General features: G+C 37.9%; 1 protein-coding gene across 5 annotated transcripts in view; it reads right to left on the bottom strand.

The window, feature by feature from the left end:
* The window catches only part of LOC117400366 (collagen alpha-1(XV) chain-like), a 101730-nt gene that overhangs the window by 55227 nt on the left and 28978 nt on the right, over positions 1–17525 (bottom strand). For 4 of the 5 annotated variants that reach the window (XM_059022642.1, XM_059022645.1, XM_059022643.1 and 1 more), the window contains exons 1-2: positions 10533–11082; positions 5427–5974 (exon numbers count right to left, since the gene is read on the bottom strand). In XM_059022642.1, coding sequence (XP_058878625.1) covers positions 5427–5974; positions 10533–10827 — 843 coding nt within the window. In that variant the 5' untranslated portion in view covers positions 10828–11082. Of the gene's footprint in view, positions 1–5426; positions 5975–10532; positions 11083–17525 lie in introns of those variants that run through there. The other variant, XM_059022646.1, reaches the window with a different exon arrangement.

Genomic DNA, 17525 nt, shown 5'->3' with positions numbered 1-17525 from the left:
GAGAAATGTCATGCAGCTCATTTGCTGAATAGTTACGAAACAGCTATTGTTTATTTAATACTACAGAAACAAGAAAAAATAATGAAAGTATTACAGCAAATTGGCTGGTCACGTAAAACATGTTCTTTTCAAGTATTTTAATATGCCAGCTTTGGAATGCATCCATTGTTTTAACAACCTGCCATAAAATGCTTAGCTTTTTCTTTGGCTAATTAGAACCTGCTACATTAAACAATCACTATAGATTAAAAAATCTAACTTCATATTCTGAAGTTCTGTCAAAACCTATTCTTGAATATATTGAGTTTTCATCATAATTGTATGCAACTTTACAGCTTTAAGCTATCGGTAAGTGATCTTGAGAGAATCTATTACAGCTAATTCTATAAAGTGGCTTTGACTAGTTACTTGAATGTTATTATTGTTGTTTTGTTATGCTGTATGAATAAATCATTAGAATTTAATTAGAATATATATATATATATATATATATATATATATATATATATATATATATATATATACACACACACACACACACACACACATTTAGCTATATATACATGCTCCTTTATACTGCTTGTTTTTCGTGTAAAAATAGAACAATACAAATTTGATAAAAGCTTCAGACCTATAGCTGAGGTTCTAGAATTAGTGCAGTAGAAATACAGACACTCCCCAGGTTATGCAAGATCCGACTTACGCAAATTCGACCTTACGTAAAAAGTTCCATAAGGCATAAATAAAATTTTCGAGTTGCTGAAAATATTGCTTAGCGTACGGAAATGCAAAGTAGTGTGGGGTGCGGAGGAATACAGCAGTAGCATCTCCTACAAGCGAAGGCTTTGGGCTCTCACAGCCTCTCAGTCTCGTGTTCTTATTGTTTCCGATCAGATACTCGCAGCATCGTGTTATTTCAGTGATACAGTATTTCTGTTATTTCACCCTATTATTTCATTCAAATCATGACTGGAAAGCGACCAAGTGATAGGGTTAAGGTAAATGCAATGTTTTTGTTGTAATTGGTTTGTGAATGACATTTTTTTTCATGTTTTCATTTTCCTTTTTTCATGTTGTATAAACATACATACTGTACTGTACACACATACATTTACATAGCCACACATACAAAAAAACATATATACTGTACGTGGCAGCAGTGTGGAGTAGTATTTAGGGCTTTGGACTCTTGACCGGAGGGTTGTGGGTTCAATCCCAGATGGGCGACACTGCTGCTGTACCCTTGAGCAAGGTACTTTACCTAGATTGCTCAAGTGAAAACCCAACTGTATGAATGGGTAATTGTATGGAAAAATAATGTGATACCTTGTAACAATTGTAAGTCACCCTGGATAAGGGTGTCTGCTAAGAAATAAATAATAATAATAATAATGATGATAATAATAATAATAATAATAATAATAATAATAATAATAATAATAATAATATATATATATATATATATATATATATATATATATATATATATATATATATATATATATAGTGAGATAGCGGTTTGTGAGAGACAGCAGGGAGGGGGTTAAAACCTCCCTGCAAGAGAATGCACCTTTTGTTAATTGTTTGGATTGGTTGCTTTATTGTTTCATTTAATTTGCTAATTGTTTTGTTAATTGTTTTATTGTTTAGTTTAATTGTTTAATTGTTTTATTATTAATTATCATCCGCACCTGGCCGTTATTGGAAAATTAGATCCAGGTGCGGGGTTTAAAAGGAGAGCAGTCAGTCTGCTCGAGGCTGCTGAGTAGAAGGAGGCAGAAGGAAGGTGCTCTGCTTCCGAGCAGTCCTGAGAGTAAGTGCTTTGTTAAGTGTGTTAGTGTTTGTTCTGTGGTGACAGGTAAACGGCATAGCCGTCCTGCAAGTTAGTCAGGGAAATTACCTGTATAGTAAGTGCTCCAAAACGGAGTTAGGTTTTGTTTTGTATTTTCTTTATTTTTGTGTGCATTAAAAATGAGCGCGTCAGCGCGGAAAAACTCAATTTCGTTGTTCTGGGTCGTATTTTTAAAGGGGCAACGAACCCGAGTGAGTGCAGCTGGTTACATATGGTGTCAGAGAGTGTGGGCGCCCCTACGACCCTAGAAATGGAGATCATCGAAGAGTTGATAGATAGAATCAACCGCAATACTGCTGCTCAAATAGAGCAGTCCGCGAGATACGAGAGGTGGGCGATGGAGATGGGGTTGGCACCGCAGAAGAGACAGAAGCGGGAGCCAAACGAGCTAGAGCGGTTGATCCAGGCATGGAAGCTGCCGCTGCCAGAGCCCAGAGGGGAGGAGCTGCCGCTGCCAGAGCCCAGAGGGGAGGAGCTGCCGCTGCCAGAGCCCAGAGGGGAGGAGCTGCCGCTGCCAGAGCCCAGAGGGGAGGAGCTGCCGCTGCCAGAGCCCAGAGGGGAGGAGCCGTCGCTTCCGGAGCCCAGGGAGGAGGTGAAAAGCATACCTCCACCACAGCCCCGACCACCACCCCTACGGTCCAATTCGGCACCGCTGCATCCAGTCCCTCACCCCTTGCTCCTGGACACCCTACCGGTCTTCCTGGACCTCCCTGTGCTGGACCTAGGGCCCAAGAGTCTGCAACACTAGCCACAGCTCTGCCCCTGGTTCCCTGCTCCGCTCTCCCCGAGCACCCAGACGTCGCTGGGCTGCTGCCAGATGTTGCTGTTGCTCCCCCTGTTCGCTGCTTCGCTTCCCCTGGGTGAGCAGACATCGCTGCGCCAGTTCCCAGGGGAAGATCTCTGCCCAGTGATGCATCCCCCAGTGCCCTGGTCTACGCTCCGGTTGCCCTTGTTGAACCATTGGGTCCCCTTGTCGCCGGTGCGCGGTCCTTACCTGGCGGGGCCGGGATGTGGACCGATCCACCCTCATGTCCGCCCGTGGAAAAGGGCGGAAAAGGACATTGATGGACTTGAGGGTGGGTGGTTATGTTTTAAGGGGGGAGGTGGCCGTCTCGTGGCCTGTGTCTTGTAAAGACAAGGGGGGGGATGTGTGAGATAGCGGTTTGTGAGAGACAGCAGGGAGGGGGTTAAAACCTCCCTGCGAGAGAATGCACCTTTTGTTAATTGTTTGGATTGGTTGCTTTATTGTTTCATTTAATTTGCTAATTGTTTTGTTAATTGTTTTATTGTTTAGTTTAATTGTTTAATTGTTTTATTATTAATTATCATCCGCACCTGGGCGTTATTGGAAAATTAGATCCAGGTGTGGGGTTTAAAAGGAGAGCAGTCAGTCTGCTCGAGGCTGCTGAGTAGAAGGAGGCAGAAGGAAGGTGCTCTGCTTCCGAGCAGTCCTGAGAGTAAGTGCTTTAAGCGTGTTAGTGTTTGTTCTGTGGTGACAGGTAAACGGCATAGCCGTCCTGCAAGTTAGTCAGGGAAATTACCTGTATAGTAAGTGCTCCAAAAAGGAGTTAGGTTTTGTTTTGTATTTTCTTTATTTTTGTGTGCATTAAAAATGAGCGCGTCAGCGCGGAAAAACTCAATTTCGTTGTTCTGGGTCGTATTTTTAAAGGGGCAACGAACCCGAGTGAGTGCAGCTGGTTACAATATATGCATATATTGCCTTGCAAAAGTATTCAAACCCCTGACCAATTCTCTCATATTACTGAATTACAAATGGTACATTGACATTTCATTCTGTTTGATATTTTATTTTAAAACACTGAAAGTCAAAATCAATTATTGTAAGGTGATGTTGGTTTTATGTTGGGAAATATTTAAGAAAAATAAAAAAACTGAAATATCTTGCTTGCATAAGTATTCAACCCCCCCACATTAATATTTTGTAGAGCCACCTTTCGCTGCAATAACAGCTTTAAGTCTTTTGGGGAGTGATTTTGGCCCATTCTGAGTGATTTTGGCCCATTCTTCTTGGCAGATTTGCTCCAGGTTGTTCAGGTTGGTTGGATGACGCTTGTGGACCGCAATTTTGAAATAGTGCCACAGATTTTCAATGGGATTGAGATCAGGACTTTGACTGGGCCACTGTAGGATATTCACCTTTTTGTTCTTGAGCCACTCCAATGTTGCTTTGGCCTTGTGCTTGGGATCATTGTCCTGCTGAAAGGTGAATTTCCTCCCAAGCTTCAGTTTTTTTAGCGGACTGAAGTAGGTTCTCTTGCAGTATTTCCCTGTATTTTGCTCCATCCATTCTTCCTTCAATTTTAACAAGATACCCAGTCCCTGCTGATGAGAAGCATCCCCACAGCATGATGCTGCCACCACCATACTTCACTGTAGGGATGGTGTGTCTTGAGGCATGGGCAGTGTTAGGTTTGCGCCACACATAGCGCTTTGAGTTTTGGCCAAAAAGCTCTATAATGGTCTCATCTGACCACAAAACCTTTTCCCACATCGCAGCTGGGTCACTCTCATGCTTTCTGGCAGTAACGGCTTCATTCTTGCCACCCTTCCATACAGGCCAGTGTTATGCAGAGCTCTTGATATGGTTGACTGGTGCACCATTACTCCCCTCCCAGCCACTGAACTCTGTAGCTCCTTCAAAGTGATTGTTGGCCTCTCTGTGGCTTCTCTCACAAGTCTCCTTCTTGTTTGAGCGCTGAGTTTTGAGGGACGGCCTTTTCTTGGCAGTGCCTGGGTGGTGTAATGCAGCTTCCACTTCCTGATTATTGATCCAACTGTGCTCACTGGAATATCCAAACACTTGGATATTATTTTGTACCCTTTCCCTAATCTATGCATTTGTATTACTTTATCTCTAACTTCTGTAGAATGCTCTTTGGTCTTCATTTTCCTTCAGATTCACAGCCTGACCAATGATCCTTCAACAGTGGGGTTTTTATCCAGAAAATGTGACAGCAACTTTAATGGTTCACAGGTGGAGGCCAATGGTAAGGTAAATGTGTCCTCGTTTGGGAAATTTCTTTCATCGGTGTAAACTGGGAGCTTCCACAGCACAGGGGTTGAATACTTATGCAAGCAAGATTTCAGTTTTTTATTTTTCTTAAAAATATTTCCCAACATAAAACCAATGTCACCTTACAATAATTGATTTTGAGTTCCAGTGTTTTAAAATAAAATATCAAACAGAACAAAATTTCAATGTACCATTTGTAATTCAGTAATATGAGAGAATTGGTCAGGGGTCTGAATACTTTTGCAAGGCACTGTATATATATATATATATATATATATATGTATATGTGTATGTACTGTACAGTATATATATACGTTTCCGACTTACGTAAAATTCGGGTTACGCAAGGCTTTCTGGAACGGAACAATTGCGTAAGTCAGGGAGCGTCTGTAACTATAAAGTTAATTTAACATCTCTTTTGACGAAAAAACAAACAAAAAAATTATATATATATATATATATATATATATATATATATATATATATATATATATATATATATATATACAAACACTTGGAAACAGTTATTAGTATACTCACAACAAACTTTTCTAATCCTGTTCCTCCTGCATTTCCAACAAAGATTCCTGAGCTTGATTCGAACTTCAGTGGGCGAGACGCGCGCTGGAACGTTGTCCGGTGGTATTCCTCACAGTCCATATACAGAGTAATCTCATTGTCTTGCACACCCAGTGTAAAACGGTTCCATTTATTTGTCATCCCAGCCACCTTGAAAGAAGCCACCTGCTGAGACCTTGAAGAACCCGGCTCTGTGTAATACATTATAATCCTCTGGGTGTCATCCTCAACCGGCGTCAATGCAAGTCCTAGGTAAATGACTTTCTGGAAGGCATCCGTAATGGCAAAGAGCACGCCACCTCGGTTAGTGGTTGGTTTTATGGTTATTATGACAGCAAAATCCCTGTAGAAAGTCTCAGTTATCAGTGTTTTAGTCAGCCGGCCTATGTTAGCATCTGGTCCAAAACTGTAGGCTGGGAACCCTTCAAATCCAGTGATAAAGGAAACCGATGGAGGAAGTGGGACTCCTATTAGCTCTGTGAGATCAAGAAGCCCCTTGGAGCCTCGCTCTGTAAAAACAAACAAACAAAAAGTTTTGTACATGCTCAGCTAGCATTTCATCAGGAAAACTATAGAAATTGTACTGTACATTGTAAAGATAATGTCTACTAAATATAATGGGAATAACAACTAATCTGCCATTTGGAGAATTTTGGATTCGATATATGGTTACACCGCGGGTAATGTTGATTGTTTCTGTACCTGAATTATGTGCGCTCATTGGTTTTGCTAAATCACATCTGGATAACACTATGGTTTTCCTGTTTGCATTGCCATGGTTTTGGCATCAACTTCCCTCTTATCCTGTGGTTGTATTTTGCATATATTGTATGAACACAGTATTCTTCAAGGTCCAAAACTCTCCTAATGATCTATCATGTATACAGCATTTATAAGGGAAACTACCAAACAAGTCTTCCTTGGCTTTTTCTGTACAAAATGGGATGAGGAGCATGTTCAAATACTGTATTTGCCATTATGAGCTAGTCAATGAGCGCAGTACACTTCTTGTGTTTGATTAGCTAACCATGTGAAAGTAGATCCTAAAAGAACACATGAAAGTGAAGAGGCCCCCTCAGACATCATTAATCACGTTGCTGTTTGTCAAAGACAGGCTGCTCCCAGGACACAATTTGCTGTGTGACAGCAGCACAATGAACAACAAGCTCTAGATTCAGTCACGGTGCATTCTTGCTTCCCCTGCTCTTATTGGAATAGACTGGGTGCATTTCAAAAGACAAGAGAGAGCTGTGCTAACCTTCACACTGCCCAGAAGCCCCTTCAGAGGAACCTTATTAGGACCAATTTGTTTTATAAAAACAAACAACTTTTCTGTAGGTGCTAGTATGGGATCAGGATATAGTGTATGCTCCTTGCTAGTTTCGTAACATTAACTTTTGCAGAAAAGATGGAAGCGTACTTGGGTTGGGTTGCCCGAATTGTACGTACTATATATTCTCTGACCCCACAGAGACCATACAGTATTTTGAGTCAGAAACACTAAGCATTCTTTCACTGAAGCAGGTTGAAACAATATGAACCAATATCAAACTAGAAAAGAAACACTGCATAGTTTTTCAAGATGAAGAACTACAAACAGTAATTGGAAGCGATCATGGTATTTCAGCTAAATCTATATTGTGCTTTAAGTTTCTGGTGCTGAACCACATAGCTAAAAAATTTAGAAATATCCACAGCCAAAGGACCCTCTGCCTTCTTAGCATACACTGTCAATGGCAACGAGAATCAACCGACAACACTGCGTTTGCTAGCTTAGGTACTGATTAAGTTCTTTTAAGCTAATTTTATACATGCCTGTCTCTTTGTTCCGTTGGTTTTACTAGATTAGGCAACAGATTCCAATCTTTCAATCTCTGGTACTTTTCATATTATAAATTCTTAGAGTGGTGTGCACATGTACAACTGCTGCCAGCTAGAATGCAAGAAGGACAGCACTGCCGTTCATCAGTTCATATTGTGGAAGTAACTGCTTCTAGTGTAATCAGGGTAGAATTCATAACTCCACTGCTTATTAGAAAACATCAAACAAGTAGCTTCACAGACAGTTAAACTTTCAGTCAGACTTTCATCTATCGTGTTAAACATGGATCAGCTTGGGATTCTAAAACACTCTCCATGCTGAGATCTCATTTGCTGGTATTACCTTGACCCCCTGGTAAGGTCATCTACTAATCCTATTACCAGTACGCTCAAACATCATGTGATACAGCTTTTCAAGTTGTTGGGGCCATTAGTTTGATGAATTGTGAATACATTATACTGCATTCAGAAGTTTCAAACAATTAAATAAAAAATAATTAAAAAGCCAAAAACAATATATTTTTATTTGCCAGGCTTATGAACATACTATATTTTCCACCAAACCAATAGGGGAGGGATAATAAAAATTTTTTTACTTTTATACATGTAGGTCGAGCACAAGAATGAGGGTTACTTCGCTTCAGATTTCCACCCTAGACCATTGAAATTCCCTTCAGACAGTCATCCTGCCTGCCCGTGGTATTGGTGCTCGAATGACTAGTGTATCTGTATCTGTTTTTTATGGCCTCTAACTGAGCTTCAATACCATATTCTTTTTCTATTAACTAAAACTTCAGTTTCTTTTCAAATGAAATGGAGGGATTTCACAACAACCCTAACTTTGTTTTCAACAGCTTCATTTTAAAGGTGCTTAAGAACACTTTCACACCTAGCTTGTTCGACCATTTGATCATACTGAAGTGTGGTTCGGTTCGCTTGGATTAATATGTGAAACCTCCGAGAACCATGTAATTGCACCAGGATGCGCATCAAACCAAGTGAACCGAGATCACTTGAAATGGTCGTCTCGGTTCGCTTTGAAGTGCTCCTTTTTAGCTCCTTTTCAACTTTTTGCAATATGAAACCAAACGTACTCCAGTTCACTTGGAAACGAACTGCTCCAAGCAGCGAAGCAGCTACTTCAGCAAGCACCAAGGAAAGTGACTCGCCACTGTCACACATACGCAAAGCAGGACTTGTCAAAAACATGTCTTCACAAGGAATGATTGGGGTACTGCTGAAACTGAGGCACATTACATAGTTTTACAGTAACAGATGTCAAAAACTACACACACACACACACACACACACACACACACACACAACACAATGACACATACACACCAGACAAGAACACCATAATGTCACATGTACATAACAGCACATAACAACAACAATACAATGGGGCTGATTTACTAACTGGCACAACCTGAGGCTAATACGAGTGTTTGAGATTTACTATTGCAGCATGCATGCTCTTTAAGCATAATAGCAAAACTGTCACAATGCAAAGAAAAGTTAAAGGAAAAATCAAATGACAATTGAATAATTATTTAGCGCTTGTATTGCGTCTGGACTTGCAGGGAAAACATTGTGCCAAGACAAAATGGAACAGTGTTGCATTTGCGCATCTTCACCTGAGTTTAGTAAACCAGCTCCTACGTTGTAGCTGTATCCCACCACACTGTCACACGTACAACATTCTCAATAAGCTATTATTATTATTGTTATTATTATTATCAATAACAGCTAAATTGCAGTTTGTTGAATGTACAATACGTCAATCTTTTTCATAATCACCTTGTAAGGGATGATTGACTCCAGTAGAAAGACACCGTGGTCAATAAGGCACGTTGGCTTCACTTGAAATGTCTTCTAAACACCAGATGTCGTTCTTGATTTCCTCCTTTTCACGACAAATACATGACGCTCTTTCCACGTCTTCAGAAATGATTTAATGTTGTAAGTGTTACGGTAAAAGTCTGAATATTGGCAAATCTTTCGATTTACTGGTAAATGTCGACATTTACCAAGCAAAACGGTAAATATCCGAAATAAATTGTTATTTACCGGTAATGTGCCTTTGTCTAATGACCGAATGTCTTGCTTTTGCGCATTGTAAGGCTACAGTCCTATGTAACTCTGAGTGCCACAAGAGTACCATACTGCAATAAGTAAGTAAATATATCTATTCAGTGCCTGTATTTGTCAAGCTTTGTGTCATGACCAAAGTGTGATTTTCTGTTGAAAAAATGAAAGTCCTAAATGATTTAATTGAACATAATTTTATTTTTCATCAAACTACTACATATTTGGAGGACAATATCCTTTCACACCATTATGAATTGTTTAATATGCAAATTTACCAGAATGTTGGTTGTTCTACATAAGTGGATCACAATGTTGTCTAGTATCATGTTGAATTGCTTAATTGTGCATTACTGTAAGCTCATTAATTATTATTTTGTTAATGGAAAATGTGTATGCAGAAATAAATATATTCAACATTAATGATTATTTTGTTAATTGACCATTTATATTCAGGAATAAATACATTGTTCGATGATATACCTGTATTTACCAATACGCTTCAGAAAATCGATTAATCGGTAAATGTCTGAAGTTTCTTCATAATTTTGGACATTTACCAATAAACTTTGGTAAATCATAAGATTAACCGGTAAATGTCTGAATAGCTATTTATTTCTCAATAATACCTGACATTTATTACCTTATTTAGTAAATGTTGACATTTCCCGGTAAAATGTTAGATTGACCAGATTCTGACTTTTACCGTAAAATAAGCACCAAATAAACCAAAAGAGCACGGACAACAGCACAGCACGTAAAATATTTTCCATGAGTTTCTCCAGACAGAACTTCCACTCTAGTAATCAGCAAGAGAGCCGAGTGTGTTTGGAAAAGTGCAATGTGAAAACAATAGAACTCTAGTCTGGATGAAGCTGCAAGTGAACCAAACAAACACATTTGAATTCGAATCACTTGCAAGTGAACTAGGTGTGAAAGTGCCCTGAAAGGGCTTTAACCTTTAACTCACATTGTATTTTAAATGTTGGTGCTATGAACACCCCAAGGTATCTTCAGGAACAGTAAATAAAGGTTTCAGAAATATTTATTTAACAAAACTGGCTTTTGAAAAGCAGTGATGTGAATGTGACCTACTGTACAGTCCAGTATTCATTTGACTCACACAAATCTGTCATTTGAAACACATAAGCAACTTACCAAACTTTATCCTTTTTAAAAGACGTTTAACATTCTTTGATTTATTAGCTGCAAACTTTGTTTCTACAGAAACAGGAGACACTTCCTTTTGGATTGTTAACTGAGACGAAAGTCTCCTTGTTCCAGTCATGCCATCAGATATGTCTTCTTCCGTTCTGGTGGTTACCATGTCAATAATATCTGGAGGGGCCGATGTTGTTTCAGGTGTGCCCCAATACCGAGACCACCACCACTGTCCACACACTGGACTAACTAGAATCAGCAAGGTATAAAAGCAAAAAATCCTTTGTGCCATCTTATGTTTAGGACTACGGTAACAAGTTCATGCAACAACAAAATACTGTAATTTAATCAAAAAGCCTGTTTTCTTCTAATGCTCCTTCTTCTTAAGTTTTTCACCGCCGTCTGTGGTAATATTCTTTCTTTGACAGACGTTAACTTGAACTGTATTGCCAGATTTTCAGCATCATGCAGATTTAGGCATTTAAAAGGGCAGCTAAATAGCTGTCTCACATCACAAGAATTTCCAGTGAAATGGTTTTGTTAAGTAAATGTGCCGTTAACTGCTAGCCCCTTTATGATGGAAATTAAAGGCAGCTTAGGCACCATCAGAAGGAGTTGCCTTGTTTCGACCAACCACAAAATTTGCTCACGAAAAAGGCTGTCTCAAGAAACTAAAAGAATGTATAACAATAAAAACTTCTGCCTTGACTTTCCCCTCCTCAATAGAGAAAAAATAGCTTGTTTACAAGTAAGTGAGACATTTCATTTGCATATTTTGGATTTCCACTAAGGATAGGATGTTGTAAATAGGATTTCCACAAATTATTTCACAGTAAAGCAAAGCAACTGGTCACAGTCATTTAACTGACACTACAAGCCTTGGATAGGTTCCTATTTGTAACTTTTACTTTAGGCCTGCAGTGCATAAACTGGTCATATTGAAACCCTTTTGGAATATCAATCTGTTTTATTTTTAACAGAGCCCCACACCTTTATGAAGGATATTTACTAACAAAGGTTTAAAAGAAAATAATTATTTTTGGAGCGATCATTAGCATGCACAAAATGTCCACAATGGCAGCCAGGCAACCATATTGTACAGGAAGTCAAGGATATTCAAGAAATTCCCAAGAGAAATAAGTAAGTTCAACAAAAACTCCCAGAGATATATCAATTAATTTTGCAACATACACCGAGACATGAACAATACTTATGGGGAATGATTTGACTTCAGGTAGAACAGTAAATATGCACATCATTGCAATAACTGCTGATATAAATTATCAGTTGCTAATGGAAATGTCAGAATTTTAACAGAATATGCTGTGTAACTTGCCTGCTTCCTGCTACAATACCAAAGCCAAAAAAGGTCTACAGATAATTTGGTAACACTTTAAAACAATGCCCTTCAAATTAATTTCTGTAGAATTGTAGTACTCCATGGGAGCAGAATCTGAACAGCAAATGTTTGCTGTTAATTTGTAAGGTTTTGTAGTCCTGAAGATAATTTAACAACAGCAGCTACAGTAATGCATTGGAATTTGCAGCCATCAAATGTAACCGATAACCAAGTGTAACCGATAACTCTTAATCACTTTGGTAAAATCCTCAGAATCTGAATGTGTGGAGGATCATCTCTTAATTGCCCTTGTGGCGGAGTGTCCCGCCCCTATTTATTATTATTTGTATTTTTGTTTGCGGCGCGGATAAAAGCGCCGCATCTTTTATTATATTTTAAAACCCCGTGAGGATGCATGGCTGATCAGCTACTGATTATTTAACTAGCTGACAGTCATGCTGGTTATGCCTCAACCGCTGTGGGAGGATTGCTTGCCCCTCCCACCTCCACCAGCAGAGGGTGAATACCTGCTGGTTCCGCCTCAACCACGAGTGCAGAGAGCTGCAGGTTTATATACTCTGGCCGAGGGATTAACTAGTAGTTAATTATCTTATTATCCCTCGGCCAGAGTAAAATTGTGACTAGTTCAAATACCATCTAACAATTATTTATTCAAGTTGTACAAATTGTAAAATAATCAAACCTTTTGATGCTTGTACGATACGTACAGTACCAATGCAGTGATGAAAATAGTTGATGACAAGGGAGTTATTGTTCAATCTTTCTTTAATCAACAGAGCAGCAGTTCATTCCAGCGATCAACAAACATAACACAATTATATATTTATGACATATAAGAGCTGTCAAAGCTGAAAAAGACAGGAAATTTAAAAAAATAAAATAAACACCACCACTGCACTCTCACTCGACTCATGTTCTGACAAGGCTTTCCAGCACACACTGCTTAGCTAACTTCGTTTTCAAAAACAAAAATTATTACCAAGTATTCAACCCTACAATCCAATACAAATACATTTTCAAGGATGGGAGGACATAATTGAGTGACATTTTGTGAGAAATAAATATACAGGGACAATTATAATGATGCACAGCTAGGGCGGTCTTATTTTCTTCAATGAAAATCATTTTCAGCATTTTCACCAGACTTTTTGTTGTTCTATGGCAATTTTATTTGTAAAAAGTTATCACAGAAAAAGGCAGTACAGCCCATGTCTCTCTGAGTCTGAGGGGGGAGTTTGGTTATGTACCTGTAAAGTTTCCCACGACACTCTTCTGACAAGCTGCACGCAGTCATTGAAAACTGACTACATTATTTTCTTGATCGGTTATCCAGCAATACTATCTTATTGACAGTTGTTTATAAAAAAATCCTTTTATATTTAATTAAATATCAGAAACTAACCTCAATTCTTAACGAGAGAGAGATACAGAGGAAGCAGCACCTCCTTCTATGTTTTGTTTGGCTGTCAGCAACTTCACTTTCAAATGTGATTTGCTAAAAAAAACTTGAATGACAGCATATATTCAATAATAGATCAATCAAAAGCAGCAGTTGTGCTGCTTATTGTGGTGACATTTTTTCAAGTTTCTTGTTGTTTTAGTCAACATTTTCTATTTATAAAAAGGTACAGCTGCCTGTCTTCGTTTTGCACCACTGGTGCAGCCCCGCTGGGCACCGAACAGTGATGTTGGCATCCAAAGTGTTAAATAGAAAACATAAATTTAAGACCTTAAGACCTTCAGCTGCAAATCTGTCATATTTAAGACCTTTCAAGGCCTTTAAAATGGAAAAACAAATATAAGACTTTTTAAGGCTCCCATGCAACGAACTAAGCAGCTCAAGACAGTCCCCAGCTGCGTATTAAAAATGTTCTCAATTGCAGCGAAATCAAAGTAACTGCTGTGTGGTAAGTTTATTACAACTGGCCACAGATGTAAAAAGGGTGTTTCCACTGCTGGCCACAACAGAATAAATAAAATAATAAACTTACCACACGGCGTTGTGGCAGCGAATTAAATCATCATCGCGATCTTCCAATTCAGAGCTATCAGATTCACTTTCAATCCGTCGTCTTTTTGGTTTGGAAAACTGGGTCTTGAGAATGCTGTCTACAATCGTATATAGCACAAAAATAAAAATAGTGACAAAACTTTTTTCAATTGCAGCATCCATGGCTCGGGCAGTTTTTTTTTCAGAATTTCTAATACTACTGTTTTTTTTGTTTTTTTTGTAAATGCAGCACAATACTTTCCCAGTGACTTGATGATGCACGACAAGAACTTCAGAATTTGGCCACATTAGGAAAAAACACAGAAACACGTTTCTGTTGGCCTGGGCCGGTCAGTGGAAACGAGGCATAAATTAGTCCAGAAATTTCTGTAGACTAAAGACTTGTGGTAGCATACTTACGGGAACAAATACGAAAAATCAGCTTCATTTTTGAGCAATCCCATACGAAAAATCCCAAAAATGTACTGCCAAAAATTATATTAAATGATTTGAATTTGAAAAAAACAACAAACAAACAAACCGAAAATAATAAAAATAATTGACAACGACTACATTTATTTTAAAAATATAAAAAAAATAAAATATATATATATATCTATATATAATACGTTTCATATTAGGCACATAAGTTGTTATCCTACCTGTCATTTCATCTGAGTGCTATTTGTATCTGAGTGCAGCTTGCCATATTCCAATCAACTTTCAAGATTAAATATCTCCTTCTGATATATTCCCAGTTGCATTTCTGGAACAAAACGAAGGATTGCTGTCTCCTAGGTACATTGAAAAATAAGCAACTAGGCTTTCACTGAGTTTGCATCTTGACAAATCCACAACCATAGCAATCTCTTTCTCGTAAGCAGTCTACAAGCAAAGAAATGCTTGAAATAAAAAAAAAAACATGTGTGCTAGGAGGAGGAGACGTGTCTTGTTTGCTGCATTTACAAAAAAAATAGAATATCTTATGTTATATAAAAAAAAAATATATATATGTATTGTAATGCATGGGTCACTTTGACCCACGTGGCGGTTCTAGGTAGAACTGTTTAAAACTTTATAATTTTTGCGATTCTGGCTATCAAACGCCGAAAGGAAATTTAATTTATATATTTAGGAAAAGTCAAAAACTGACATACACATACGATTTACAATGGAAGAGTAATAAACATTTTAAATGCAAAATGGGCCAAATTGACCAGCATGGCAGTTCTAGTGTTAAAGAAAACCATACTTGGATCACAAATGCCAAGTTTTGCTTCGATCAGATTAGCGGTTTTGGAGAATTAGGTTATCCAACATGACTACCATACCACTGAACCAATCAGCTTCATTTTCGAGCACTGTGCATCTTCGACAATCCCTAACCATGTAAACCAAGTTTCACAACTCTGCGACAAGTGGTTTCCGACAAGAAGATGTTTATAAATTGTTCAAAATTTATCGTAAAAATCCAATATGGCTGCCAAACCATGTGACCAATCACATTCATTCAGCTGTGGACATTAGTTCCCATTGGCATTTACAACTCTGTGAAATTTCAAGAGTTTTCGTGCTATTCAACTTTTAAGGTCTTGTTGGCAGAAAGAATAATAATAATAATAATCTTAACAGCAACAATAGGCTTCCCAGTCATGGGCTTGGAAGCCTAATTAAGATATTAGGTTTCTTAAAAGAAAATAACAAAATAAAATATTTCGATCTTGTAATGAAAAATAACACTCTTAAAATATAATTCGCTGGAACCAAATCACTCAGACTTTGAGCCCCACCCCTTTCAGTTCCTGTTTGGTAGCACACTACAATAAAGAGCTTAATCCTGAGCTCCATACTAAAGCTGGGGATCAGCTAGTGCCCATCTTTGTTCCCCATCTTTTTTCGTTGCAATTTGTACTAAGTTAGTACGCAGCTGAGGATGATCCTGAGATAGTATTGTGTTAGCTAGTCCGCAACTTAGTATGCAGCTCCATACTAAATCTACAAGTTCCTTGCAATTGACCTGTAGTGTTTGCCTAGTTTTAAGTAGTAAATAGTTTTTATAAAGTTATTTAAGTGTATTGTATTCAATAAACTTTAATGATAAACCAGGATGTGAGTTGAGAAAACAATGTGTACAACTTGTGAGCTGCAGTAATAAAACGTTAAGATTGTAATATGTCTGCATCCAGCTGAATTGTTGACATATGAGTTATTTCTTCACCATGTACGAAACCCAACATTACAGTGTGCAGATACGTGGGCGGTAATGGGGTGTAAAACTAAATATTTCTCACAATTCTCGGATTCCAATTGCATAAAATGCATAAAAAACGATAAAACATCCCCGATACAAAAAAAATGAAATCGGTGTTTAGCAAATAAACACCGAAAAACACTGGAAATGGTAACTCAGTTCACGTTGACTTCACACACAAAAATCCCATAAGAATGTGCCTGTGACCATAAGGATTTTGTTGTGGAAGACAGCAAAGGAAAGAAGATACAACTAAGTGTACAAGTACTGTCGAGTTACTACTATTGTGACAGAAAAAACTACCCAAACATTTTACATTTTGGAAAGTAACCGAAAACAATAATTTCATACAGCATATAAAAAGCGAAAGCCCCGAAAAAAACAAAAAATGAAATTAAGTATATTATTGTTTATTTATTTACATTTGTGCCGTACAGTTTTTTTTTAATATAAGAAATATTAGTTTGTGCATGCAGATCTTTTGTTAAGTATATTCCATCTGCAGATTTGGAATAAAAAACGAGTTCAGTTTCTGTGTTTTTTATTTGCTTCACAGCAATATTGATTGTGGTCAATAAAGCAAATAAGAATAATGGTTGTTTCTGTTTTTATTCTAAGCCCAAGTTTTTGTACAGTAGTTCAAAATAACATTACAATTCAAATGTAAGGCTATAGTTAATGCATACCCCATAAGTTAGCAATAAAGTTACGTACAGTATATATTGAAAGTACTCACATGTCTAAATTAGAGAGTAAATTACTCAATGACCCAAAACCTTATCTGCAGCACTGTGTCTACTGTACTATAAAACCTCATCACAACAGTGATAAATCAAAGTATTAGGAAGCATCTGAACAAGGCATCTCAGTTTGCCAATGTGTGTCAACATACTTAGAAATGCATGTACGTATCTATCTATCTATCTATCTATCTATCTATCTATCTATCTATCTATATATATATATATATATATATATATACATATAATAAATATATGCTTGGTAATATTGTGAGGAAAACCACAACATAGTAGGCATTTGTTGTTCAACATAGTTCAGTTAGTGCTTCACTTCAAGAGAGATTTCCCGAGAGTTCGCTCTGGCCCAGTCGCTCTCATGGAGGAAGTTAGTGAATGTGAGTCCAATGCGAAATGCACTGGTGGTGCGAATCAGTTTATACTCTCAAGGAAATAGTGGAGATTGGTGAATTAGTTTATAAATGGAAATTATACGAAAAAAGATACATAGAGAAAATGTTTCACCTTTGTGTAACATCTGGTTGCAGATTTCCTTGTAGACATCATCAGCCCAAGACTGTTTTTAGTCTAATTTAAAGATCAGGTGGCTGGGGATTAGCATCAGAGAACTGGAAGATACATGACGTGACAG

The sequence above is a fragment of the Acipenser ruthenus genome, chromosome 4 (genome assembly GCF_902713425.1).
Source record: "Acipenser ruthenus chromosome 4, fAciRut3.2 maternal haplotype, whole genome shotgun sequence".
Lineage (NCBI taxonomy): Eukaryota > Metazoa > Chordata > Actinopteri > Acipenseriformes > Acipenseridae > Acipenser > Acipenser ruthenus.
The sequence above is the reverse complement of the archived record's forward strand: the minus strand, read 5'-3'. Positions and strand labels throughout refer to the sequence as shown.